This window comes from Oenanthe melanoleuca, chromosome 3 (genome assembly GCF_029582105.1).
Source record: "Oenanthe melanoleuca isolate GR-GAL-2019-014 chromosome 3, OMel1.0, whole genome shotgun sequence".
NCBI lineage: Eukaryota > Metazoa > Chordata > Aves > Passeriformes > Muscicapidae > Oenanthe > Oenanthe melanoleuca.
In genome coordinates this window covers 104,948,147-104,972,534 of record NC_079336.1, presented here as the reverse complement: position 1 = coordinate 104,972,534, position 24,388 = coordinate 104,948,147, and the positions used below count along the sequence as shown (strand labels likewise).

General features: G+C 50.6%; 3 protein-coding genes across 4 annotated transcripts in view; 2 read left to right on the top strand and 1 right to left on the bottom strand.

Annotated features, from left to right (window-relative positions):
- Nucleotides 1-38: 38 nt before the first annotated feature.
- Nucleotides 39-9,254, top strand: RRP36 (ribosomal RNA processing 36). The gene is made up of 7 exons (XM_056488765.1): nt 39-254; nt 3,347-3,482; nt 5,914-5,980; nt 7,344-7,448; nt 7,571-7,645; nt 7,747-7,864; nt 8,102-9,254. Exons 1-7 carry the CDS (start codon nt 71-73, stop codon nt 8,239-8,241), a joined length of 825 nt encoding a protein of 274 aa, XP_056344740.1. The 5' UTR covers nt 39-70; the 3' UTR covers nt 8,242-9,254.
- Nucleotides 9,255-10,174: 920 nt separating this feature from the next.
- On the bottom strand, nt 10,175-14,328 carry LOC130251815 (transmembrane protein 121-like). Of its 2 annotated transcripts, none has more exons than XM_056488758.1 (2): nt 14,169-14,328; nt 10,175-11,676 (listed from the first exon to the last, which is right to left on the bottom strand). In XM_056488758.1, the coding sequence occupies exon 2, from the start codon at nt 11,673-11,675 to the stop codon at nt 10,743-10,745; it is 933 nt and encodes a 310-aa protein (XP_056344733.1). In that variant the 5' UTR covers nt 11,676; nt 14,169-14,328; the 3' UTR covers nt 10,175-10,742. The 2 variants fall into 2 exon arrangements, with proteins under 2 accessions (XP_056344733.1, XP_056344732.1); XM_056488757.1 differs by lacking the exon at nt 14,169-14,328 and adding an exon at nt 13,286-13,381.
- A 4,339-nt stretch (nt 14,329-18,667) lies between these two features.
- LOC130251814 (phosphofurin acidic cluster sorting protein 1-like) overlaps nt 18,668-24,388 on the top strand; it is a 53,974-nt gene continuing 48,253 nt past the window's right edge. Inside the window, exon 1 of the mRNA XM_056488755.1 lies at nt 18,668-18,927. Within this exon, the coding sequence (XP_056344730.1) occupies nt 18,731-18,927 (197 nt within the window). The 5' untranslated portion in view covers nt 18,668-18,730. The remainder of the gene's footprint in view (nt 18,928-24,388) is intronic.

The window sequence follows — 24,388 nt, the reverse complement described above, 5'->3', positions numbered from 1 at the left end:
CCTCTCCTCCACGTGACCGCCTCTGCATGAGCGAGCTTCCGGTTCCGGCGGTGCCGCGGGGCCGGGAGCGATGGGGCCGCGCCGGGAGGGGCTGGGACGGGGACCGGGACGGGGACGAGCCGCCACCACCACGAAGAGCGAGGAAGAGGCGGCCGAGGAGCAGCTGCTCCGGGGGCTGGAGCCAGCGGAGGAGGACTCTGGCTCCAGCGACGACAGCGATGACGGCGGGAGCGTGGCGGGGGCTGGCGGGAAAGGTGAGGGGGGCCCGACGGGAGCGACTCCGGGAAAGGCGGCGGCGGCGGCGGCCTCAGCTCGGGGTGCAGCTCCCGTTTGGTAGGAAACGAGTTGCCAAATGGCTTGGTGCTCTCTCGCATTCCAGCTCCTGCATCCCTCTCTTGCCTGCCCAGCTCGGCATCACGTGCAGGGTTTGCGCTGGAGATGGGCGAGAGGTCCCTGAAATAAACACGGGTAGGGGCCTCCCCTCCCCAGTGCGTGGAGTCATAGATGCATGAAATGGTTTGGGTTGGAAGGGACCTTAACGATCACCCAGTTCCACCCGACCTGCCGTGGACAGGGACACACCTCGCACTAGGTCAGGCTGCTGTCGAAGATGTCACACACCTCGGGGACAATTCTCTGTTCCAGCTCAGATTGAGCTGGATACAGATGGAGCAGGAGCTCGAGAGGCCCTCACAGGACAGGAGAGTGGAAGAAGCAGGGGATGCGTGGCTGAGGGTCGGGGGGGTGAATGTTCTCATCCACAGCAGTGAACACAGTTTGGTTTCCTCGTCTCAGAACGATCCAAGTGAGAATGAAAACCTTAGGAAAAATACACCAAAAGCCCTTGAAGGGAATCGTGAGGGAGTGGACATTGGTGACAGCTGCAGGGCACAACACAGTGTGTCACAGATGTGAGGAGTTGCCTTGTGAAAGGGTCTCCAGTGTATGTCTGTGTGGGACGCACATATCTGGAGGTGAGCTTCTGGCAGCAGGATTCAGCGGCTGGCAAGGTGCCTCACCATCTGTTATAGGCATTTTGATTTCCTCCAGTGAGGAAATGGTGAGCAAAGCTCAGAGAGAGGATCAGCAACAAGCACTCTTTCCTTCCCACAGCTGGATGGGAATGGGAACAGCAGTTTTGCTTTTGCCATCTGTTGGGTCACTGTGATCTTGTTTCTGGAGCAGAAGGAGTTATATTAGAGTCCAGCACTGATTTTGTCTCAGCAGGGAACAACTGGGCAGATATCAGGTATTTCTTTAGGCCATCTGTTCTTGCATCCTGGACACTCTGATGTGCTCTGCAGGTTGTATAGCTCCCTGCAGGTTCAGCTGAATAAGGCATAAGGTGTCCATGTGTCACAGGAGTCTGTGGGAGGAGAGAAAACAGGAGGAGGCTGTGCTTGAGAGCAGGAAATGCTCCTGTTATCAGCAGGTAATAGTAGGTTATCAAGAGGTGCAAAAAGGAGGAAACAATCCACAAAACAATGGATGAAGGGAAAAAATGGCAGGAGAGAAAATTAAATGGACTACAGAGACAGCAGAGAATAGGTAAGTTATATTCTAAGGGGAAAAAAGGAATGAAAAAGATGGAGAAACTAAGTCCTCAAGAAAGAATGCAAGGAACAAGGAAAATAAGCTTTTTAACCAGAACCTTTTCACACACACAGTTGCCAAATCTGCTGCCCAGCAGTAAATGCCTGCTGGGACCATTCACTTCTGCCCCAGAACAGGCTTCTTTTTTTATGATGTTTTTATCACTGAGTGGTTAATTCAATCTCCTTTGAATAGGCAGTAGGATGTATTTTGTGGACTGATACTACTGTGTAGAAATAATTTTCCCCGTTAGGTTTCAGGTAGTCAGGTTTGGTCTCAATACTGTTAGCAGTATTGAAATACTTTATCAGTGGAAACTCTGCATACCTTTGCTTTGTCTGATTTATACCAAATCTCCTTTCGGTACCTTTGCTAAATGGTGAATCTTTCTATGTGGTGTCTTTATCTCATTTTCATTGACATCTTGTAAGCCTTTGCTATTTAAATAGTACTGTTTTGGAATTGCAGCCAAATGGAATATTGGAGTGCAAGTGATGGTGCCTTGTCTTCATCAAGTGCTGAGAGTATCTTCCACTGCATTATTCCTTTCCTTTAATGCCTTCTTTGTCCTTTTGGCTGTCCTTGTTCAGAGTTCAGAAAAGGGGCAGGGGGTGTTTAGGGGAAGCACTGCAATGAAATTATGCTGTATTCACATTTCCTTTGTCCCTTGTGCAGCAGACTGGATAGCCACTGTTCCCATATCCCACCTCAGAGCACTAATGAGCATCATCAGAGCAGAGTTCCTGAGCATTCAGAACAAGCAGAATGAAAACATTTATTGAGGCAGCCCTTGGCTGTGCCCATTATGTTTTCTGGATGATGAGAATAGTTTCTGAAAGTCTTGGTTATTGCCAGGATGAGAGTGCTTGGGATGAGTCAATGCTCTAAGCCAATGTGACTGACCTCATGTTGCTTCCTGAATTTGGCAAAGCACACACAAACCTTGCTCATGAGCAGTGCTTTGTGTTTGTTTGGGAGTGAGTGGGCTACAAGAGCAGCTTGGGGGGCACCTGGCATCCAGCCAAGGTATCACAGACAGGCTGTAAGTGTCCCTGCTGGGCCACAGCTGGGGAGTTTTGTATTGCAGAGGCTCAGGAAGACCATCTGCCTGTCACTGCTCAGAGGTGCTGAGCAGGCAAACACCACCTAAGTTATTTTGCCAACCACTCCCTTCCAGAAGGAACACAGTGCAACTTCCTTCTTGGCCTTACACGGGAGTGGAATGAGCATATCCAAGTGCTGACTGAAGAAATGCTTTCAGTTGTTGATTCTGAACACCTAGAGGTTTAAATGCAGAATAAAGAATAGTGCGATGATAGAGATGATAATGTTTTTGCATTCTGGTTATAAGAAACATTAAAGGTTACTGACATTAAGGGATATTAAGGAAACATTGAAGTGAGAAAGTCAGAACTGAGAGGTGACCCCTCAGAATTCGCAGTGCCCAGTGTAGAGTTGTACTGCTCTTTATACTGGTTTTGTGTGTGCTGTTGAGTGGAGAGAGAAGCAAAGACACTGAGGAGAGGGGAAGGCTGCTCTGCATTGTAGTGGTGAAGACTGAAGTGATCAGTGGGAGAGGAACTGAAGGCTAAGGGATGCAGTGGTTTATTCCTGCCCTGTAGTTGTACAGGGATGGCACCACTATTCTTGTGTTGCTGTCTCAAGCTCTGAGACATCCCTCTTGGTGAAGTTTGGCAGTGAGAAGTGCCTTGAGAAGCTGCTTAGTTCAGGTGTGCCCTGTGCTCTCTTCCAGATCAATCTGACATGTCTTTTGAGGAACTCCTGCAGGTGCAGAGTGATGCAAGGACGAGAGTGAGCAAGAAGGTCGCTGGTGGAAAGAAAACTGCAAAACCTACCAAATCTACACTGAAGCAGCAAGGCAAAAAGGGGTAAAGAGGCTATTTTGTGATCAGAAAAAAGTGTATGTATGCTCTCTGCATTCTAGAAATTACACTGGTAGCTCCTCACAGCAGTGGTGTTGCCTTGAAGCTGGCATAAATCTCCTTTAATGTACTGTATAATAATGCCTGTCAGTATAGTGTTTCATTTGGGAATGGTCTGGTGCTCTTTATATCCTGTCCTCTTCAAATCCCCAGCAGCCACCTGTCACTTGACAGTTAAACTGGCACTCCATGCCTTTATACCCTCTATATTAAGGCACTATAACCCTTGGCATGATGTGCCTCTCAAGCTCTATGACAGTGTCTGCTGTGACCTGAAATAGTTGCCCTGCTGGTTCCTAAACCTTTTTCAGCTTATCAGAATCTTCTGCCTGGCTCTCAGTGGCTGGAGTTACAGTCACAGACAATTGTCCTGCAGTTCCATTCATCCTTCTGCTGCTGTCTCATCTGTGGCTTGTCCATGTTCATTTTCCTTTCTCCCCTCTCTATGGTACTCGCCATCACAGACTTTTTCCTGTATTCAACACAACAAAAGCTGTCATACCTTTTTATAGTTCTCCACAGGCCCCCACTGGTAGCAACAATACCTTTACCCTTTATTTGCAGTATTTAGCTAGTTTTCAGTCCTCGGAGTGGCACCCAAGTGATTTGAATAGGTTTCCTCTGTTACACTGGCACTCCCTAACTTACTTCTGAATCTCTGCTCGATGCACAAGCAGAGAATATAAAATACATTCCTCCTGCCATAAAGAGTTGATTAGGATAATGTTTCTGCATTACTTTTTACCCAAGACTCTACTCTGGGGGATTTTGTGTAGTGCAACATCTTCTCACAGTGTCTCCATTCTGCCACGCAGTTTGCATAATTCTGCTTTTGTTTAATTCCTCTAATCCTTTAAGTGGTGTATTGCTGTAAATCCCACATGCTTTTTCATGTTATGGAAGTGAGCTTCTTAAAGAAAGGGCTTCAAGAAAATCCCCTGGTACTGATTTCAGTTCAGCAGTGACTCCAGAGCATTGTGCAGGGTTGTAGCGTCAGTGGATTTGAGAATATGCTGAACGCTGCCCTAAGAAGGATTTGGAAAACCTGTGCCTGTGGGGGTGTGTTCCTGCCCCAGTGTCACTTGTGGCTGGTTGTGGGTGCTCTCAGCAGGTGGCTCACAAGTTTATGTTTCTGATAACTTTCCTGAGGTACTAACAAATCACAGGATGCAACACCCAAGTAATATGGGGAGAGCTACACCCTGTTCTCCCATGTTATCCTGGCCCTCTCGTATGCCTGAAACATCAAGCTGTGAAGGCCTGAGTTGCAAGGAGAACTTGTTCCCTTGAATGGTTGTCACTGTGATCCTCATGGTTGTGATTCATTGTGGAGTCTCTTTTAGTACATGTGCCATATGCTGTACAGCCCATTTTCCTGGGGGCTGACTTTTTCCTTACTGATATAAACTGGGCTTCCTCACTAAGCCTGATCACAGTGGAATTGCCCCTCTCTGGACTACCAGGCCAGTGCAGAAATTCCCAGCTTTGACACTCACAAGTGCTGAGGGAGCTGGCAGATGTTATTGCTCAGCTACTCTCTATCACCTGTGAAAGGGCATGGAGAGCAGGAGAGATGCCTAAGGTCTGGAGGGAAGCCAGTGTCATTCCAGTCTTCAAAAAGGGCCAGGAAGGGAGGACTTGGGAAACTACAGACCAGTCCTGGAAACATGATAGAGTGCTTCATTCTGGAGGCATCTCTAAGCAAAGAAAAAGAAGGGTTTTGGGAGTGGTCTGTATGGATTCACCAAGGGGAAATCATGCCTGACCAATCTGGTAGCCTTCTGTGATGGCATGACAGGCTGAGTGGATGTCAAGAGGATGGGGCCAGGCTCTTTTCAGTGGCAGGACAAGGGGCAATACTGAAACACAGGGAGTTTCATCTGAGAATGAGGAAAAACTTCTTTACTGTGAGGGTGATGGAGCACTGAAACAGGCTGCTCAGTGAGGTTGTGGAGTCTCCTTCTCTGGAGATATTTAAAACCCACCTGGATAAAATCCTGTGCAATCTGCTGTAGGTAACTCTGCTTTAGGAAAGGTTCTTTCCACTCCCAGCCATTCTGTGACTCCATGAGAGGAGTAATCAGTACAGCACATTTATTGATGCAGGTGGTGGGTTTTCACTTGATACAGTGGAGCTGTTCCAGGTTCTGTACAGGGTTGCTTTAACTACACATTGATATATTTGGTTGTTCTAGCCTTCTGTGGCTTTTGACTGAGTCACCTCTTTGCTTTCTACAGGTATCATGGTGAGGGTTGAACTGGGAGAGTCTGTTGTGCACTAATGTTCTTCTGAGGGTCCAAATCACCTCCCAGCATATTAGCTTGGGCCTCATTCTTAAGAGTCTGCTCCTCTTAAATGCATTTTTCTTGTTTTCAGGCCATTGGAGATGTCTGCCAAGAAGCCTGTACCTTTCCTGCGACAAGTCGTCCCTGTTAGGAAGAAGGTGGGTGCTGCCCCTCCCCAGTTCAGGACTTCCCTTAGTGCTGCTGACAGGGCACACACTTGGCAGTGGGGCTACTGCAGATGGGACAGGCTATTCCTGGAGGACAGGGCTGGACTACTGGAGAGTGCAGACAGTCACAGTGTTTCCCTGGGGAGAACAATGGGTGGGTTGGAGCAGCTGCAGGTTAACTTGAGAGTTTGTGACCCAGATGTTTCTAGAAGGTGCAATGACTGCCACCAATGACAGTTCCACTGCAAACCATGGTCATTGTTCAGTACTAATCCCAGAAGTTCAGCTTTCTCATCTACTTTCCAATCTTAATCTAACTTTTGATTTATCATTGCTGGATCATTGGACTATGGTAATTTCCACAGTTAGAGAGACCTTTTTGTCCCTCCCTTTTTCAGTGACCTGAGGCAGTTAATCTGTGAAAATCTGGATAGGTTTGAGTTCCCAAATCCATCACCTTGACAACACACATTCAGCCAACTCTTGGTCTGGGAGTGGCAGGTATTTTGACAGCATTACTCCTGCTCTATTCCTGGATATTCCTGTTGTAACCCAGAAACCTGGGAGTTTTGTGCTTTCTATGCTTTCTGACACTGACCCCCTAGAGAACAGTACTTTTGACCTGAGGCCTTGGAGAAGGCTTCCAAATTTGAGTGATGGAGTTAGAGTCATGGGTGTGTAGTTAAAATAAAAGTGTGTGATTTCACATGGTGAAGGGTTTTGAATATAGTGATAGGTATCGGACAAGATGGAGGATTTGGGGTGTTGTCTCCTTTCTGTCTTCTTCCTTCTTCTTCATGATTTCTGTTGTAGTTTCTGGTTGAATAGTTAGTGCTGCACTGCAGATTACAGAAGTTTGGTTATTGGGTAAAAAGTATAAATAATATAGATATTATTTCTTATTGGACTGTTTAGCTTTAAAACACCTTGTAGCTAGCTGGATTCACCTCCATTTTGCTTGCTTGTAGCTGGAAGTGTTGCAGAACTCTCTGTACTTCAGATAAGATTTAATAAGCAAGCAAGCCCAAACACGAGAAAATTCATCTCCATGTTTTTAATCCTGACTCTGAGTGAAGACAGAAGAAAATGAAGACAAACCACTAATTGAGTGGTGCAGATACCACCTTTACAATTCCTGGGTGGCAGACTCGCATATGGAGATGTCTGTTTTGTGGTAAAGTCAATGCAGGCATAACTTTGGGGATGCCACCTCGACCATCATTCTCAATCTTTGCCAACTGCAGATATTTCAGTGGTGGGAACATAACATTGCTGGGGAAAAACATCCATGAAGGGAGACTGTTAACAGGGTAACACTGGCTACAGCTCTTGCCTTTGCCTTTACTGCTGACAGGTCCAGAGAGACCCTCGATTTGATGACCTGTCTGGAAAGTATAAGCCTGAAATATTTATGAAGACGTACACTTTCCTGGACACCATCAAGAAGCAGGAGAAGGAGGTGATGCTCTGTGCCTGTCCTTTCCTGGAAGGACCTTGCTTGGCAGGGGCTACTTCTTCAAAGGCTTTTCATAGTGGAGGTGACAGGCAGGCAGTTATGCAGCTTTCTGCTCTCTTCTTCAGATGGTTCAGAAGCAGCTGAAGAAATGCCGGAACATGGAACAGAAGGAGAAACTTCAGCGGCTCCTGAACCGCATGGTGAGTTCAGTGCAGCATCTCCTCTCTGTGAGGCATTGGAAGAGAGGCCCTGTGGCCTGAGATCTGCCTCGGCACTGACACAGGCCATCCTTTTTGTACAGACGCAGCAGGAACAGGCACAGAAAAAACAGCAGAAGTTGAGAGAGAGGGAGCTGTCTTTGAAAAGGCAACAGAGGGAATTGGCCAAGCAGGGAAAGAAACCCTTCTTCCTAAAGAAATGTAAGTACTCTGTGTGAGCATGGTGCAGGAAGATCAAAGGGAGTACTGCTGGCATGAGTTCAAGCACTGGAAGCAAGGTGTCCATACTATTCCACAGAGCTGTGGGGGGGATTCTTCTAGTGCTGGTACTCAAAGGACAAGCTAAGCCTGGACCAGGGGAGGGGGAGGTGAGGAGGGGCTGCTCTGTAGAGATGTTTTGGGCTTCAGTTTAAAACTTGACTTCACTCTACTCTACAGCTGAGAAGCGGAAACTGGAACTAGCTGAGAAGTATGCAGAGCTGAAGAGGAGTGGAAAGCTAGAGAGCTTCCTGAACAAGAAGAGGAAGAGGAATGCCATCAAAGACAAACGCCATCTGCCCTCACAGAAGAACTTGTGACTGTTGGACAGTCGTGCTGTTGTCTGGCACTGGCTCATTCTGCTTTAGCCAGGCCTGGAGGATGCTTATCCCTCTTCCCAGGATCTGCCTTTCACTGTACAGTGATGCTGTAAGGCAGCAGAGCAGAGGCTGAATGTTTTTTTTGTAGCTGAAGTATCTTGCTTGTGGTTTAGATCATGCTAAGTGTGTCGTGCAGATGCTGATGGTGATGACAGCTGTCTTTGTCCTTGCACCTGCTCATTTCTAACTCTAGCAAGAAAAGTGTGAGTCCTGCCCTGCACTGCTGGCTCTACTCCAGGTTCTTTCAGACTTCCACTGTGGCAGAAAAGGAGGTGGGACAATGCCTGCTCAGAGCAGCAACCCTAACTTCAGATCAGGTTGCCCAGGGCTACTTTGTTGGGATCTGGTAATGTCCAAGGACAGATGCCCTTATCTTTCTTGGCCTCTGCTCTACTGCTTCTGGTTCTCAAGATGGAACTTTTTGTTCCCTCATCCAGGAAACCTGTCTGATGTTAGTCCATAACTATTGTCTTGTTCTCATTGAAGTGCCTGGCTCTGTCTTCTTAGCAGCTTTGTCACACGTCTGAGGGGTGGGTGGGAAAGGGGTGCTGTAAGGTCTCCCCAAAGCCTTTTCTTCCTAAGGGTGAATGAATCCTGTTTCCTCAGCCTTTCCCAGCAGTGCTTCAGCCTCTGACAGCTTTCACATGCCCAAATGGGGTCAGCCCAGACAACCAAGAGCTATCTTTTGGTGGCCCAGCATGGACCAGTATCTGGATATAGTCTCACAAGAGATGGGTAAAGGTGAGAGGATCATTCCACGTGGGCTGCTCCTGGTGATGCAGATCTAGGTGTGACTGGCCTTCCTCATACACAGGGCATGCTGTGACTGCTCAGGTATTGGTGCTTGGGATCTCACCTTCAGAGAGGCTTGGTTTCTCAGGGACATCTCCACAGGGTTATTAGTGCTTCTAAGAAAACGATCCTGTATGAAATAAAACACCTGTTTTCCTTTAGTCGCACTGCCAGTTTTGTTAAAAGTGTTTGCCTTAGGGGAGTCAGTACCTCTCTCCAATATCCCACCAGCCCTCTTGCTTGTCCTTGTTCCATTTGCCTGTCTGCCATGGCTGTGCTTAAGGGGATGGCTCAGATGACCAGTGTGACAGGTCAGAGTGTGTTGGGAGAGTGCCTGGGCACAGCTGTGCTGTGTGGGAGGCCACAGCTGTTTGGGGCCTGGGGACAGGCCTTACTGGGAGCAAAACATGGAGCAAGGATCAGGTGAGCCAGCCTGAGGGTGTTGCAGAACCATTTGCCTCCACTGTAGTTCCTGTGGGTGATTCAAGTTCTGCTCTGGTGAGAGGACTTGGTGGAACTGGGGGAAGGCAGTAGACATGGGACTCAGCTTGGTAAGATTCCTGCTGCTAGGGCCTCACAGAGGGGTCACATGGCACTCCTCAGCATTCCTGAGTCTCTGTGTCCCTGTCCCTGCTGTTTGTAGGACTAGTGCAGGAGCTGCAAGGTTGGTGCCCCCCTAAAGTGGTCCTGCTTTCCCCTTCTGCCCCTCTGAAGCTAAAGCTCTTCCTCCTGCCGAGGCCTGTGCCTGCCTGCAAGGACATCCTTGCTGGGATGTCACCTGTTTCTGCTGAGCACTGTGGTGGTGAGCAGTGAGCCTGTTTCCTGTGAGCCTGCCAGTTCCTGGGCCCAGCACCCTCAGCAGGGGAAGCCCTGGGGCACTGCCCAGCTCAGCCAGGGCAGAGGTGCCACTGGGTATTGTGCAGGAGCCAGCATGGCAGCACCAGCTCCAAGGAAGTAGATGCTTCCAACATCTCCAGAGAGTTTCCTACCGCTGGGAGGCTGCACTTTCCAGTAGCCACCCAAGGTCCCCACAAGAGTGGGGGGGATCTGCCTGCTGGCAGGGACACAGACATGAAAAGGCTGCAGGGCTCAGGTCTTTTATTGCAAAGAGGGAGATACAAAAAAAAGGTCACCCCTTTTTGGGTCCCCCCAGGCCTGCAGCTGGCTGAGAGGGGTGACAGCAGGGGGCGGTCCAGACCTTGCTCCCCCTGCATGGGGACCTCGACTCACACAGTGGGGAGCAGGCTGCTGCCAGGGATAACACTGGAGCCAGGGCCAACCACAACAGAAAAGTGGGTGACCTGCTGTGTCCCCGTGTGGCACCCTAGGTGGCCAGAGAGCAGTGCTGCACGGGGAGCCTGGCAGAGGGTAGGGCTGCCTAGCCTCACTCAGACACAACAACAGGCACTCCTAGCCTCCTCCCGTCCTCTGCTGTTTTACCAGGATGGGGTGCTGAGGTTCCAAACTGCCTTACAGAGGCTGCCGTGGGGCCCTCGCCACGCGCCCCTCAGGGCCCGGAGCAGATTCACCCGGGGAAGGAGGGAGCAGGGCCATTGCCCTCTGTCAAGGCGGGGAGCTCCACAGCCTGCCCCGGGTTTGTAGGTACAGCCAGGCACAGGCATGCCAAGGCTGCAGCTCCTGCTGGCTCATCACGTGTTGTCCTGGGCCAGCTCCTCGGGGCAGGCAGGCTGGTCCCGGGCTTTGCGCAGCCCCGTGGGTGGCAGGGCTGGGGTGCTGTGCTGCGGGTCCAGCCCTGGCGGCGCGTGGTGCCGGTGCCGCTGGTACTGCACAAACATACAGACCTTCATCCCGATGGCCAGCATGTTCTTGCCCATGAAGATGCTGGAGACCCGGGCATCCCTGAAGAAGACCATGTTGCTGCCTCGGATGAAGATGGTGGTGATGTTGACAGTGAGCATGCTCAGCATGGGGTACAGCATCATCCGGTGTGGCACGATGCCGATCCCCTGCATGCTGATCTCGCACAGGGACACGCACGGCAGCACCAGCAGCAAGATGTAGCAGTAGAAGAACATGATGCCCTCGGCCCAGAGTGGCAGCCCTTTCTTCTGAGGCTCCCACAGGTTGGCCTGGATGTCCAACACATCCAGCATGTCCACAATGACCCAAAAAAGGCGGTTGCGAAGATCTTCCTTCTTCTTGAATGTTCTGACATACTCCATGTGCTCTGTGGCCACCAACAACACGTAGAGAGCTGGGATGCAGATGGAGAGCAGCAAGGTCAATGCTTTGCGGGCTATGAGATCCAAGCTTTTCCGGTCCGCTTTATAATTCTGGTATACAAAGTAGACTTTGATCTCCAGAACGAAGACATACAGGAACCAGAGGATCATGGCATATCCTCGTTTAGCTGTCTTTACCTCTGCCCCAACCCAGATAGCCACATAGCGGAGGATCAGCAGGAAGCATATGTCACCCACTGCCACCATGACACAGATGCCCAGTTTCCTGGAGCCCTGGCTCTGCTCCACCAGGTAGGCATCCATGAGGACGAGGCTGGTCATGATGAGCACAGTGGAGAGGCACACATGGGGCTTGCTGACAGGTGGTGGGGGAACCATCCTGCACAGAGGAACAGGCAGGGTCATCAGGGAGGTGCTGAGATTTCCTATCCCCACCCTGGGGCCCCCATGGATGGCTCAAAGAAGGATGGCTGAAAGAAGGGAGGGAGCCATTCATAGATTTCTCCCATCCTATGTGCCTGGCTTGTTCCAAACCTGCAGACTTCTAGCCCAAAAGCTCCTGAGACCGACCAGGCCATCCTGGTGGCATGTGTTGACTGAAACCCAGCTCCTAGGAAGCACATAGTGGGGCAGGCTGGACATCTGGGACACTTCAAGCACTTGGGATCCTGCTGCCTCTTCTGGTAGCTCATCATACTGCCTAGCCTCTGCCACCATGAAGGGTACATGCCTTATTTTCCACGGGATTTCCCAGACAGTGGTACTGCTTATATTTTCCCCTCAGTACATTATGACTAGACTTAGGTGTTTAACCCAAGCAGGCCCTTTAATGCTATAGTCCAGGACCGTTCTTTTTAGTCTCTTTATTTTCATGCACACCACAAGATGAAGCCTGGATTTTTTAGCCTGGCTGCCTTGTGGGGTGGGAGGGAAAAAAATTGGCCCAATATTCCATTTCCTTCAGGTCTGCACCCCCCAAGAGCTTTTCCTAGAGCTATTTGCCAATGCCTACCCTGCCCCAATACCATAAACAACTGAAAGCAAGAAAAAGCAGCATAAGCCCACAGCTCCAGGACACAAGGAGTTCTGCAACAGGCCCTGAATTTCTGTGGGATGCTCAGCTTTCCTGGGCTGGGGCAGAGCAAAGCACTGTCCCCAAAAGCACCCTTCCTGCCTTGTATGGCCACCAGGGCTGTCAGACTCCCTCCCCTGACCAAGCACAGCTGCAGGCAGCTGCCTTCAGAGGCAAGGAGGGAGGACAGAGCCGGGGCCTCACCAGGCAGAACTTGGCAGCTGCTCTGGAGGGGAGCCAGCCCCCCGGATGAAATGGAGGATGAAGCTGGGATGATGGTTGTGTGGCACAGTACTGCACGAAGGCTGCCCACGCAGAGCTCGCCTCTGCCACGCCTGGGCTGTGCAGGGCCCTGGGACACCACCCCGCTCATCCGGGGGACAGCGTGCAGGTGGCACTTGACCACGGAGCAAATGTTCGGGGGCAGGATGCAGGCCGCACAGTTAATGGTCACCCCTGCACATGGATGTTCCCGGTGCTGAAATCGATGGCACAGGGCCCTAGGCACAAGCTCCCTGAACTCCTGCTTTTTGGCTGAGGGAGCAGGCGTCCTGCGCAGTCGTGCATCCCTGGGCCCAGCAGCATCCCCGGCACGTTGTGGGAGGCAGCGAAGTCTGAACCTGCCAGACACAGGTGCCTCTCAGGGGGAGGGATCGAAGGCCGGCGGGCACGGGGAGCCCGTGGATGTGCCACACGGCCGGGGGCCCACCCGCCCGGCACCCCACGGCCTGCCCGAGCCTCCGCGGGGCCTGGGGGTACCCCAGGCTCCGGCTCAGCACGGCCCTGCCCCGGGGCCCGAGCGGGGCCGCCCCGCCGGGCTTCATCTCCCCCCCGGCCCCACCTGTCCGAGCCCCCAGCCCACAGCGGCCGGGCCTGCCGGGGACCCGCCCTGCCGTCCCCTCCGTGTCCCGCTTACCTCGGGGGGCTCCCCGGGTCGCAGGGCAGCGGCGGCGGCTCCGAGCCCGGCGCGGCATCGCCCGGCGCGGCCCGGCGGCGGCGGCTCTGCGGCGGCGGCGGCGCTCGGCCCCTCCCGGCCGGCGACGGGCGGGGACTGCGGCGGCCCCCCCCTCACCCGTGGGCCCGGCGCCGCCCGCCGCTCCTCCGGGCCCGCTGCTCCTGCCTGGCTGTCCCCATCCCCATCCCCGTCCGCCTGTAGCCCGCGTCCTGCCCCGGCCAGAGCCGGGCCCCGCAGGCCCGCAGCCCAGCAGAGGCCCCAGTGAATCTGGGAAGCCTGGGCTAGCAAGGCTGGCTGCCCTCCAGGAGGGGCTGGGGCCGCGACCTCTCCTCGCTGGCTGGAAAACCCATGCACCTCCATGAGCTGACATGCAGCTGTGCCGGGTCCTGGAGAACCTCAGCCTCGCCAGGCTGTGGTACAGATGGGCTTGGCACCATCAGGGGTGGTGAGCAGATAGAGCAGGCCAGGAAAGGCAAAAGGTTTCCATTACCCTGGTGGACATACTACTCTTCTGTCAGCCTGAGCAGCTTATTGCATTTAACTTCAAACTTTCTTCTAGGCGATTTAGGTCTTAGCTCCACAGATAAGGTTTTTCAGTGTATTTCCTCTCTGACTTTGAAGTGCTCGTTGTAGATATATGTATTTTGGAAGCTCTAAGATCTCTGGAGATGGGCTATGAGCAAAACCAGGCATAAACTTGAGAGCAAGGATAAGTGCAAGTGACAAAGTGCCAGGGGAGGTGCAGCCCCCCTTGAATCCAGCTGCTGACAGAGTGGCTGTAGTTTCCTGTTGGATCTAATGCCCTGGGGCATCTCAGCTGGCACCAGGAAAACATAAATCTAACCTGTGGTATCCTTGGCAAGTGGAGACAGTGGACCAGCATCCAGGCTTAGCTCACGAGTCCCACAGTAGGTGTGGACTGGTCGATGCAGGCAGGTGGACGTCCTGTGAGAAGGGAGCAGAGCTCTGGGTTAGACAGGTGCAACAAGGTAAGGAGTTTGGCTGTGGGAGCATTCTCCTAACCCAGGAATAACCAGCAATCCCCAGAAGGGCTCAAAGAGCAGGGAAACAAAGCAGCCAAAGCAACCTGCCTCCAAAAACAAAAGGAGACCTTGCAACTCGAGTGGAGAGCAATGCGAGGCACAAGAGGGCAAGCTGACACTGCAAAAATCTACTTCTTTCCTCCAGAGCACAGAAGCACTGGCTCTTGCAGGATGCAGGGAGGAGCAAAGGGCCTCCGTCCATGGAGGCAGCCTGGGAGGGGACACCACAGACCTATCCACACGACAGAGGTGGGAGAGGGGTGCTGGAGAAAACTACCAAGCAATGGGGCTAAAAACAAGATGATTCATCTGTGAGCTGGAATCATAAAACCCTGAATCTCCACTAGAGAACTAGGATGGGAGGTGACAACATTTGTGTGGGAAGCGGTGAAGAGCTGCTTTAACAAGGCACATAAAAATAAGGAGCCAGAGCAAGAGCAGATGCTTTTGTGCTTCTCTAAAACACAATGCTGGAACCAGTGTGCCAGAGTTGGTATGTGGATGCATCTGTACAATGGATAAAATGGCAGGGAACAAGGAAGGGGACACCAGGGTTCCCAGGCACATAGCTGTCTCTGTCTGCTGCTGCCTCCAGGCATGGGTGGAAACGCATCTTCAGCTTAGCCCTGTTCTGCCCATGAAACCTGCACCCCATCACTGGCATTGAAAAGTCCCTTTGGGCAGTGACAGCAATGCACTCAAAGGCTGTTGGGAGAGAGATGGAGAAAGCCATCAGTCATGTTAACATCCTCAAAGGGGAGCTGTGAGAAGCAGAGGAAGTTTGTCAGCCAGGAACAGCAAGCAGTGGCTGTAATGGAGAAAGGCTGGCAGTGGTCTGGGGATTGTGCTGAGAACTTCAACTGTTCCAAAAGAGCTTTGTGACCCCCACAGCCTGGCCACAGAGTGTAAGAGGTGGCTGGAAATTGTGAACATCCCTCAGGAAGGCAATTAAAAAAAAAACCAACATAAACAAAACAAAACACCAAAAAAAAAAAAAAAAAACAAAAAAAAAACGTACTGGGAACAGCTTCTGAGTGAAGGATGTTTTAACATCATAAAAATGCCTAATGTAAGCAGTGGTGACAATGTCCTTTGGGATGCAAGCTGGACCTCTGAGAAAATGGTGTCTATCAAAAAACCTTAATTTCAAACACAGGCACATACAGCATCATGCCCCTTGATGGGACAGAGTGTGGGTGTTGTTACTTCTACTGGAAGCAACTCAAAGAATGAAAGGGCCATAATGGAAAAGCAGCATGTTAAAGGGCACTTGTGTCAAAGCTGTGGTGGTGCTGGGGAGGAGCTCATGGGCATGGTCCATGACACACATAAAAGAAAATAAGTAAAAGGCTTTTCTGAAGGCACATTTCAAATGGATGCTGAAGAGCAAGGGTTCCTTGGTTACTTTCCCTGATATCCTCAAGGATCATACACAGTGAAGCAAACCTCAGCTTTGTGGCTGGCACACAGAAAGGTCTCAGCCTAAGAGGAGCTGGGAAAGAGCTGAATGTGATGACAATTCTACCAGCCTCTGTTTAAACTGGAAGATAACCAGGCTTTGGGACTTGCAGTGAAAAACACAGAAAAAATTTAACCTAAAGAATGGGAAAAGCCACCATGTGTGGAAGAGCACAGCTGCGGGTAGGTCATGCTGTAGGCACAAAGTTAATATAACATGAAGATAGGAAAAAATGAAGAATGGGCTGTGTAGACAAGCCCCCAGATAAATAAAGCACATTGAAACAGCCTGAGAACAAATGCATAGAATCATCTGTAAAAAAGACAGAAGGCCAAAAAAACCAAGTGAGCTTCAAGAAGCACTTGAAAGGGAACTGGCTGGAAGGAAAGAAACAGAAATGCATCTCAATCCCATTGAACATCCTTCCAGGGGAAACACAGCAAAAAAGAGCAACCTCATCAACCAGAAACTGCAAGTGGTGGCTGTGACAGGCAAAGGCTGTTTATGATCTGGGGACCATGTCCTGAGCTCCAATTGCTCTGAGAAAGCATCACAGATTGTAAACCACGACACAGCCACAGGGCAGAGCAGAGGTGGCTGAAAGTGATGGGCATCCTTCAGGAAGATGGGGGAAAGGCTGCCCAGGGGAGCAGCAGGACTGCCAGCCCTTGGGAAGTGCCTGGAAGGCTGTCACTTCAGTAGGCTGCCCTGGGCTCAGCAGGGAGGTGTTTCCTGAAAGTGAGCAGGCATTGCTGAAAACCTGGAGCACTCAATGCTATTAAAGTACCACACAAATAGCCAGGAATGGTGACTCAGACTAGAAAGCAAATGGATGAAAGCAAACAGCTGGGGAGGGACTGCAATGGGTTTTCTCAGGATAAATCAAGATCCTGGATCTAGGAAGCTCCTCTGGAGCAGGCAGCTGCTCTTGGGGAAAGATAATGGTGACACCTAGATGAGGTAAAACAACAATGGGTGAAAATGCTGAGAATAAGGCCATGACCATTGTGTGACTTTCTCTGGCTGCAAAACCAAGTTTTCCACATTAATTGGCAGAATAGTATGAAAATGCAGCTCATCCTTGGTTCAGCTGTTCTTACACAAAGGCCCCTGCTAAGATCCCCTAGAAAATGTTCTTAGAAAAACCAAGGCTATAAAGGGTGAAAGCAGAGGTCTTCTTGTGCCTTAATGACTTACTTAAAGGAAAGCAAATGCATTAAAGCAGCAATCAAGCTGTTTTGTGAGCAAGTCAGGAGGTCTGGGCAATTCTGCTGTGATCCATGCCATTTATCATATGCAGAAATGGACTAGGAAGATGGACAGGAAACAAGAAGTAAAAGTTTGATAATAGGTCACGTTATCCATCTAGTCAAACTGGAATCTGATGTGAATTACCAGCATGTTACTGGTCAAGTAAATGTAGAACTGATGAACACAAGTAAAAAGAAGAGGTGCAAGGGACAGACGACAAATTATGCATCAGTATTCAGAGGATGCCCCTGAAATGTTTACTGGTAATGTTTTGAAAACACCCATGCTGTACTCAAGATTAACAGTAGAAACCGTGGACGTTTTAGGCTGCTTTGCAAGATTTTGCTGCTTCCACTTCTTCAAGTCTAATTCTTCCACTGGCATGAGCCACATTTTATGCTTTGCCTGGAATAACACTGCATCCATGGAAAACTCTGTCAGTGCTAAATGTATTGAGGAGCACGGGTCCCTGCAGAAGCTGCTGGCTTTTCTTCATTTTCTGGTTTGACCATTATTGACTTGGCTGTTTCTTTCATACAGTTTTCAGTGCAGCTCTCAGACCATCTCTGCTTCCTTTCAGGAGCCCTCAAGCAGTACCACCCTACTCTGATTATTTGATTTCCCTGATGTCCCATTTTTTTTCCAAGAGACAGAGCCATTTCAGATACTTCTGCTGGATGCAAGGTCCAGGAGGGGAACCTTTCTACCAGAACAGAGTGAACTTGTTGGGCTGCAGTGCCACAGGCTTGCCCTTAGCTCTGTCCCTAGGGATGCTGTGCCCTGCACCTGCTTTATAATCCGCGATGCTTTCTCAGCTGCTGAAGCTCTGGGCATGATCTCCAGGTCACAAATGGCTTTTGCTCACGGCATCCACCACTTGCGTTTTCTGGCAGACAAGGTTCCTCCTTTTGCTGCATTCCCCTGGAGATGTTCATTGGGACTGGAGGGAATTTCTGCCTCTCTCCCTGCAGCGTGTTTGGAGTTCCCAGGTATTTCGAGGAAAGAGTCCATCGGAGGTCTCAGATCCCTATGGCTTCAACCCGCCATGCCCCCGGGTCCAGCTGTTCCGTTTCTCCCCATGCCCACCCGCTGCCCGGCCCTGCTGTTCACCCCGCGGAGGGCACCCTCTCCTCATGGCTCTCAATGGCTCGCCATCGCCCCGGGCGTTCCCGCCTACGCCGCCACCCCCGGCACAGCATCCCGTGCAGGGCCAGCCCTGAGGATTTTGCGCCTACTGCCCGGGTGCGGGGACGGACGGACCAGTCCCGACAGTGGAACGCGCGCCCGACCGCGCCCCTGGGCGCGTTCCCGTGGGCCAGGACCGAGGCGCTTTAAAGGGAGCGACGCTGCGCCCTCCCACCCCCGCCAAGCCGGGGCAGATGCGCCGCTCCCCATTGGCTGGCCCCACCCCGCCGGCCTCTCCGATTGGGCACCGTCCCCCCCGGGCGCGCCTCTCTCTCGTCTGCTATTGGCTGTTAGCCATCAGTCGCGGTCCTCGCCCTTTTTCTTGGCTCTGGTTGGTTCATGCCCGCACCCCAGCCGCGCTCTGATTGGCCGCGGGCCGGGAAGGGAGCGGGCGCGCGCGCGCGCCGGGGTGGAGGCCGTCGCTGAGGCGAGGGGCTCGCGCCGCCCCCCAGCGCCAACGGCGGCGGGATGGCGGCGATGGCGGCGGCGGCGGCGGCGGGCGGCGCGCTGGGCTCGGGCCCCGGCGGGGGGACTCCGGCGGCGGCCGGTGGGGCGCTGGCGACGGCGGCCGCGATGGCGGTGGCCAGCCCGGTGCCGGTGCCAGTGCCCATGAACCTCTTCGCCACGTGGGAGATCGACCGCTCGGCGCCGAGCTGCGTGCCCAGGTGAGCCGCGCCGCCGCCGGGGCTGTGCGGAGCCCGTACGCGAGCGCAGCCGGGGAGGAGGCGGCTCCCGCTGCATCCCTGCCCCGCCGGGCCGCGCTGCTCGGTGACGTGGTGGAGGCCCGGCCCTAGGCAGGGGCTGATGCGCAGCGAGCCCCCCTGTGCTTGCAGCGGGAGCGGCCCCGAGGACCGGCGGGGCAGGGGTGCACAGCCCTAGAGCGCGGCTGCGTTGCCTCCATGCTGCAGCCTCTGGCGAGTGTGTGCCATGTGCGATGGCCATGGAGCTCAGAAGGGGGTGCATCACCGTGCCCGTGCTGTGGAAAGCCGCCTCTTTGCCCCCGAAGTGAACGGTGATGCCACGGCAGCTGCTCCCCTTAAGCCAAGCAGTGGCTGCCAGGCATCCGTGGGCCTGTGTCATCTACACTCCGGACCATAGGGAACTACAGGAAGGCTTCCCTGTGCTGCCAGCTGAACTCAGAGTTGTGTCTCTGTCAGAGCTGGGAAACAAGCTGAGTGGTATGGATGTCATCACTGTCTCTATGGTTAAAGGTATGGTCCAGGCTAGATGTGCTTATGAACACCTGCCTTGAAGCCAGGAGCAGCCTGATGTGTTAACGAGGTACGTGGGTGTCCTTTGGCCCACTCATCCTACCAGACTCTGCTCAGGTCTTCTCATAAGGGCTACAGGGCAGATTCAGGAAGTCACCCCGGTTCCTTGCATCTCTTGTCTGTGATGTGTTGTCTGCAATGATGTATTCAAGTGTTTCACAAAAATTAGAGGCGTAACGTTCAAGTGGGGGGAAAGAAATGTTCCATAGGGCAGCAGGATACCAGCCTTTGTGAAAGGACTTTGCTAGATGGGTATATTTGTAGGGAGAAACTCAGTGACTGAGTGGCCACATGCGCTGGAATAGAAACATTCCAAAATACTGCAGGCTAATAGGGAAAGCCTCTGTGAATGTGGTGCTCAAGGGAGGATTGTGGTGCCCAAGGGAGTGCTGGGCTCAACAGGCAGTAGATGCGAAGGAGTTTGCAACATGTGTCTGCTAAAAGCCTGTGCACCTTTTGATGACACATGCTGAGGCTATTGTGTGGAGCAGGAAGCAAGTGATCATTTCGTAGCTTTAAAGTGACTTGAGGTGTTGTTCATTTGTGGGCAGGTTACTCCCAAGCTGGAATTTGGAGAGCAGGACAGAATTATCAGGTTGACTTCCTGTAGAAAAAATTTGCATATGCAGAGCACAACAGAACTTAGTGATGGTGAAGGATGTGCATGTACATAGGCTTCACAAATGGAAGTGCTCCAGGAGCTAGGGAGAGGAGAACTGCTTTGGGCAAACTACAGGCAGAATGACTGAGAATAGTGAGACTGAGTGTAGAAGAGTGTAGATGTGGCTTACACGAGTGGCAGGATGCCAGTGGGTGAGAAGTGATGTGTAATCAGTCTGAAAGTTGTTTGTAGAACTGTTTTTTGGTGAATTCTGCGTCTTCTCACAAGGACAGTTTCCATTAGCATTGTGTAGATGCTTGTTCTAATGCATGAGCTTCTTTGTGTGCTGATAGCCTAGGGGGCAGCCATCTGATATAGTGGCTTGCAGGAAACTTCTGTGAAATTCATCTGAAATATCGTCTCCGGAATATCTTCAAACACAGCTTCTGCTGAGATGGGAAGAAGTTAATGGAAGCTGATTCTTCCCTCAGAGTCCATGGCTTTAATATGAAGTGCTGTCATGTCTGTAGGGTCAGCAGGTCTGGAGAAGTCCTGCCAGTGGCCACAGTCCACAGTGACCAGAGTGGGACTGGTGCTTCTGTGTTTTCCTGGCTTTCTTGAGTGATCAGGTCACAGATGGGCACCTGTCAGGCAAGTGTTTAGTTCGCTGAAGCTGAAGGGAGCTCAGGCCCCAAACCTGAGCTGTTAATGGTGTATCTGTGCACTGTGCTTCCTTATTGCTTGCCTGTGTTCTTTCTCTGCTGATCTGCTTGTATATGGTGTAGTCTTGATGTGTTCTTTGAGGCAGGAGCTCTGCTGTGCTGTCCCAGTGCCCAGCACAGGTGGTCTCTGGTCTCACTGTGCTTTGGGGGTGTTTGTGGTGGCAAAATTATTTCCATCCAAGGGCAATAATGCGCTTGGGCTTCTCTGTCTCGTATGCATGTGTAGTCTGCATTTTTTCCGTACTTATACATATCTGGAGAAAGAACTTTGCACTGGTTTAATGCTATAGAAGATGATTTCTTTTTCTAGAGTCTCTATTGCAAATCTTGGCTGTCCCTGTGCTCCTTTGTAAGTGTTACATTTTCTGCAGGTGCAGCTCTGGCTGCAGCAGGAGTGGGGCTGGGCTGGATCAACCTTTGTGGGGTTGCTCTGTGCTCAGCTGTTAATGCAGGACAAGTGGGAGGTTGTCCAGGCCTTCAGGATACCAGAAAGAGTCTGGGCCAATAAAAATGGGCAGTGGGAAGTATAAGCCACAGTGCATGGAATGGTTCAGTAGGACTGTAGGACTTTTAATGCCTTGCAGGAGGATCTTGGCTTTCTAAGCTCAGTTGTTGCCTGTAATGGAAGTTTTTTTTCTGGCTGAATTGGGCATGTGCCACTGAACAAAGTACGCATTTATTTTTGGAAATTGCCTTGCTCTTGGAATGAAGGTACCGTCCCTCCCACTGGGGTCTTTCTCTTTTCAGGGCCAAGTTGAGAGAGATCTGTAACCTCTTGATGACCTTCCTGTGAACTGACTGAGCAGAGCCTAGACCCAGCTGCCTTTGGCTTAAGTGGCTGCCAGGGCAGGCAGAGATAAATTTTTTGGGCAGTGGGCTATTATGCAGAGAGGTAGAAGGAAGTAAACACCTGGAGACTATACAGAATGCTCTTTGCATCTTCAGTGGGGCTACCCATTGGCTCAGAATGATTGGCTTTCCATCACAGTGCCTTAGAAAGAAAGCAAACCTGATTAATTCACCATGCAGGATGTGAAGCATGTTTTAACTAAACTAGTCCATCAATCAGCGTTAACTTCTACTTACAGTTATCTTAGTAGAAGTCTTTATAGCTGTGTTCTGTGTTGGGAGTGTCTTTATTGAGATGACTTGCAAATAAGTCCCCTCGGGGGACTTTATTATGTAGAGACTGCCAGAAGTGAACTAGAGCTTTGCCGAGGTAAAATGTCTGTCTGCATCAAGGTAATGTCTTACTGTGTTTTCATTGTTTTTGTGTTGGTCAGGCAGTATGTTGGGAAAAAACGTGTCAAAGGACTTTTTGCAAACATGCTTGAGGTCTTGTTATTACCACATAGTGGTATTTTCCACCTCTTTTAATAGGACTGCTCTTTTTATTTTTTCTTTTAACATCTGAGCGTCCATAAATGCAAGTTCTTAATTAGGAAACAAGATAAGATTGTGTGATTGTTCACTTTTTCCATGACACAGCTGCTGTGTTCTGTGTTATGTGGATGTTGTTTCAGTGATAAGGAATCATATTTCTAGTTAGAGGTGAGAGATACAAGTTGTGGTTTGGTTGCTGTGTCGGTATTGCTGAGGTCAGGCTGCAAAGCAGATTCTACCTGTGCAGATTATGCTGTGAATGGTACTGCAAGGATTCAAATACACTACGTTTCATCCACCTTGTATCTCAGTACAATGCTTGAGGAAATATTCCAAGTCTTGCTGCCACCCACATAGGGTGCTCGAACACTGTGTCTCCTGTTTATGGTAGTTAGAAAAGCATTGACTGAAGGAAATGCATGTGTATTGGGCTCACTTTGTGGGACTGTGTGTGTGTACCTTCAGGGTATTACATTCCAAAACGTACTCTGAATTCACTGTAACTTGCAAACTTTTGTTTTGGAAAGTTACAGCCTAATAAATGTCTTCTTGGCACGAGAGCAGCTGTTGCAAGTACAACTGGAAGTATCCCAAAAGTGCCAGCTAGGGTGATCCTTGAAATTCCATGAGGTGAGTGCTCTTGTCTCGGCAACGAAGTTTTCCTGCTTGGGCAGCCAGTGTCCATTACCTGACAACTCGTGGAGAGTAGGTTAAAACTTTATTTGTGCAGGTGTGGTTGCATGCTTTCCATTGCCTGAGGTCCAGGAATCCTTTCACTGACAGTTCCTGCTGTGCTCTCCTCTGACACAGCTACATGAAGGGGCTGCTATGGGCTCGGGGGTCTGTTTACTCTCAACACAGAGCATTGCCTGTCTTTTCTACAACTCTTAAGAGTTTGGTGGCAAGGAAGAACCTCTGAACTGGGTGTTCCTTTAAGAAATGCTTATTCCAGCTGGAGTAATATGTATTTGTCTGCTTGAGATGTTCTTGAGTGGTTTCCTGGGCAAATCAGATGTTTTCATGGTAAATTCTAACCTCAGCAAAATCTTTTCTGTTTGGATAAGCTACAGAGTTGCACCTCTGGGAATGTTAAATTACTCCAGATTACTCCTTAAAAAAATACTGTGATGCCGTGACAAACGTCTGTAGCTTCAGACCCAGAGTCCTTAGGAGAGGCCACAGTTTCTTGTAGGGAACCAGTCTCTTGAAGCTGGTAATATGCTGTGTTTGAATTATGGTTTCCTTTCAGTCCTATATAGAAAACAATGTGTTCTAAACAGCCATCAGATTGCTTATTATTCTTGATATTGTGGGCTTGGCTACAGGCCCGCAGCATAATATGTCTCATATGTTATCCACTATCTGTAGCTCTCTGTGGCAGTGGAGCACTTTTGGGATTTTTTTCTCTGGCAGCGTTTTGTTTTCCTTCTGAGCATACAGTAATCAAGCAGAACTTGGACAAGTGTGCCCTGCTAATATGATTGATGGGGGGTGTGTTCCTTGCAAAATGTTGAAAGTGACTTCCCTAAGGTTTTAATTTTATTTGAAGGACCTGTCGTGCTGCATCCTCGCCTTGTTTTCATTCATTACCCAGGCTGTGTTGCAACAGTTGTCTGATGGCTTATCAAAAATGTTGCATTGTTCTTACTGTGCTGGGACACCAGGAGTGCACATTCTGCTTCCTCTGGCATCCTCAGTCATTCATGGCTGATCATTAGCAGCCATGTCTTTTGTGTACAGAGCACCCTTCTCTGGGATCATGATCCCCAGACATTTATTCTGACAAAAGAATAAACTGATGAGCACCACCAGCTTACGGGGCTCCCCTAGTGATCCATTTTGTGGTTAAGTCTGTGCTGATGCTTTTGTGTAATTGTTTGAACATGGAATAATTCTAGATTGAAAGCTGTGTCTCCTGTCAACTTCAGAAGTCGTTTCCAAAAAAGAGCCAGAGGTAAAAAACATAATGCATTTCATAGCATGCCAGGTGAGCATATGGACAGAGCTGTTTTCCAAAAAGCTTGTGTTATTATCTAGTCCGAGCTTTCAGCATCCCAGCTATGGGGAAGCTGTGCTTCTGTGTTGGTTTGCTTTGGGTTTTTGTTTTTTAACTTCATTAAAGCCAGTGAATACTGTTTAGGGAAACAAG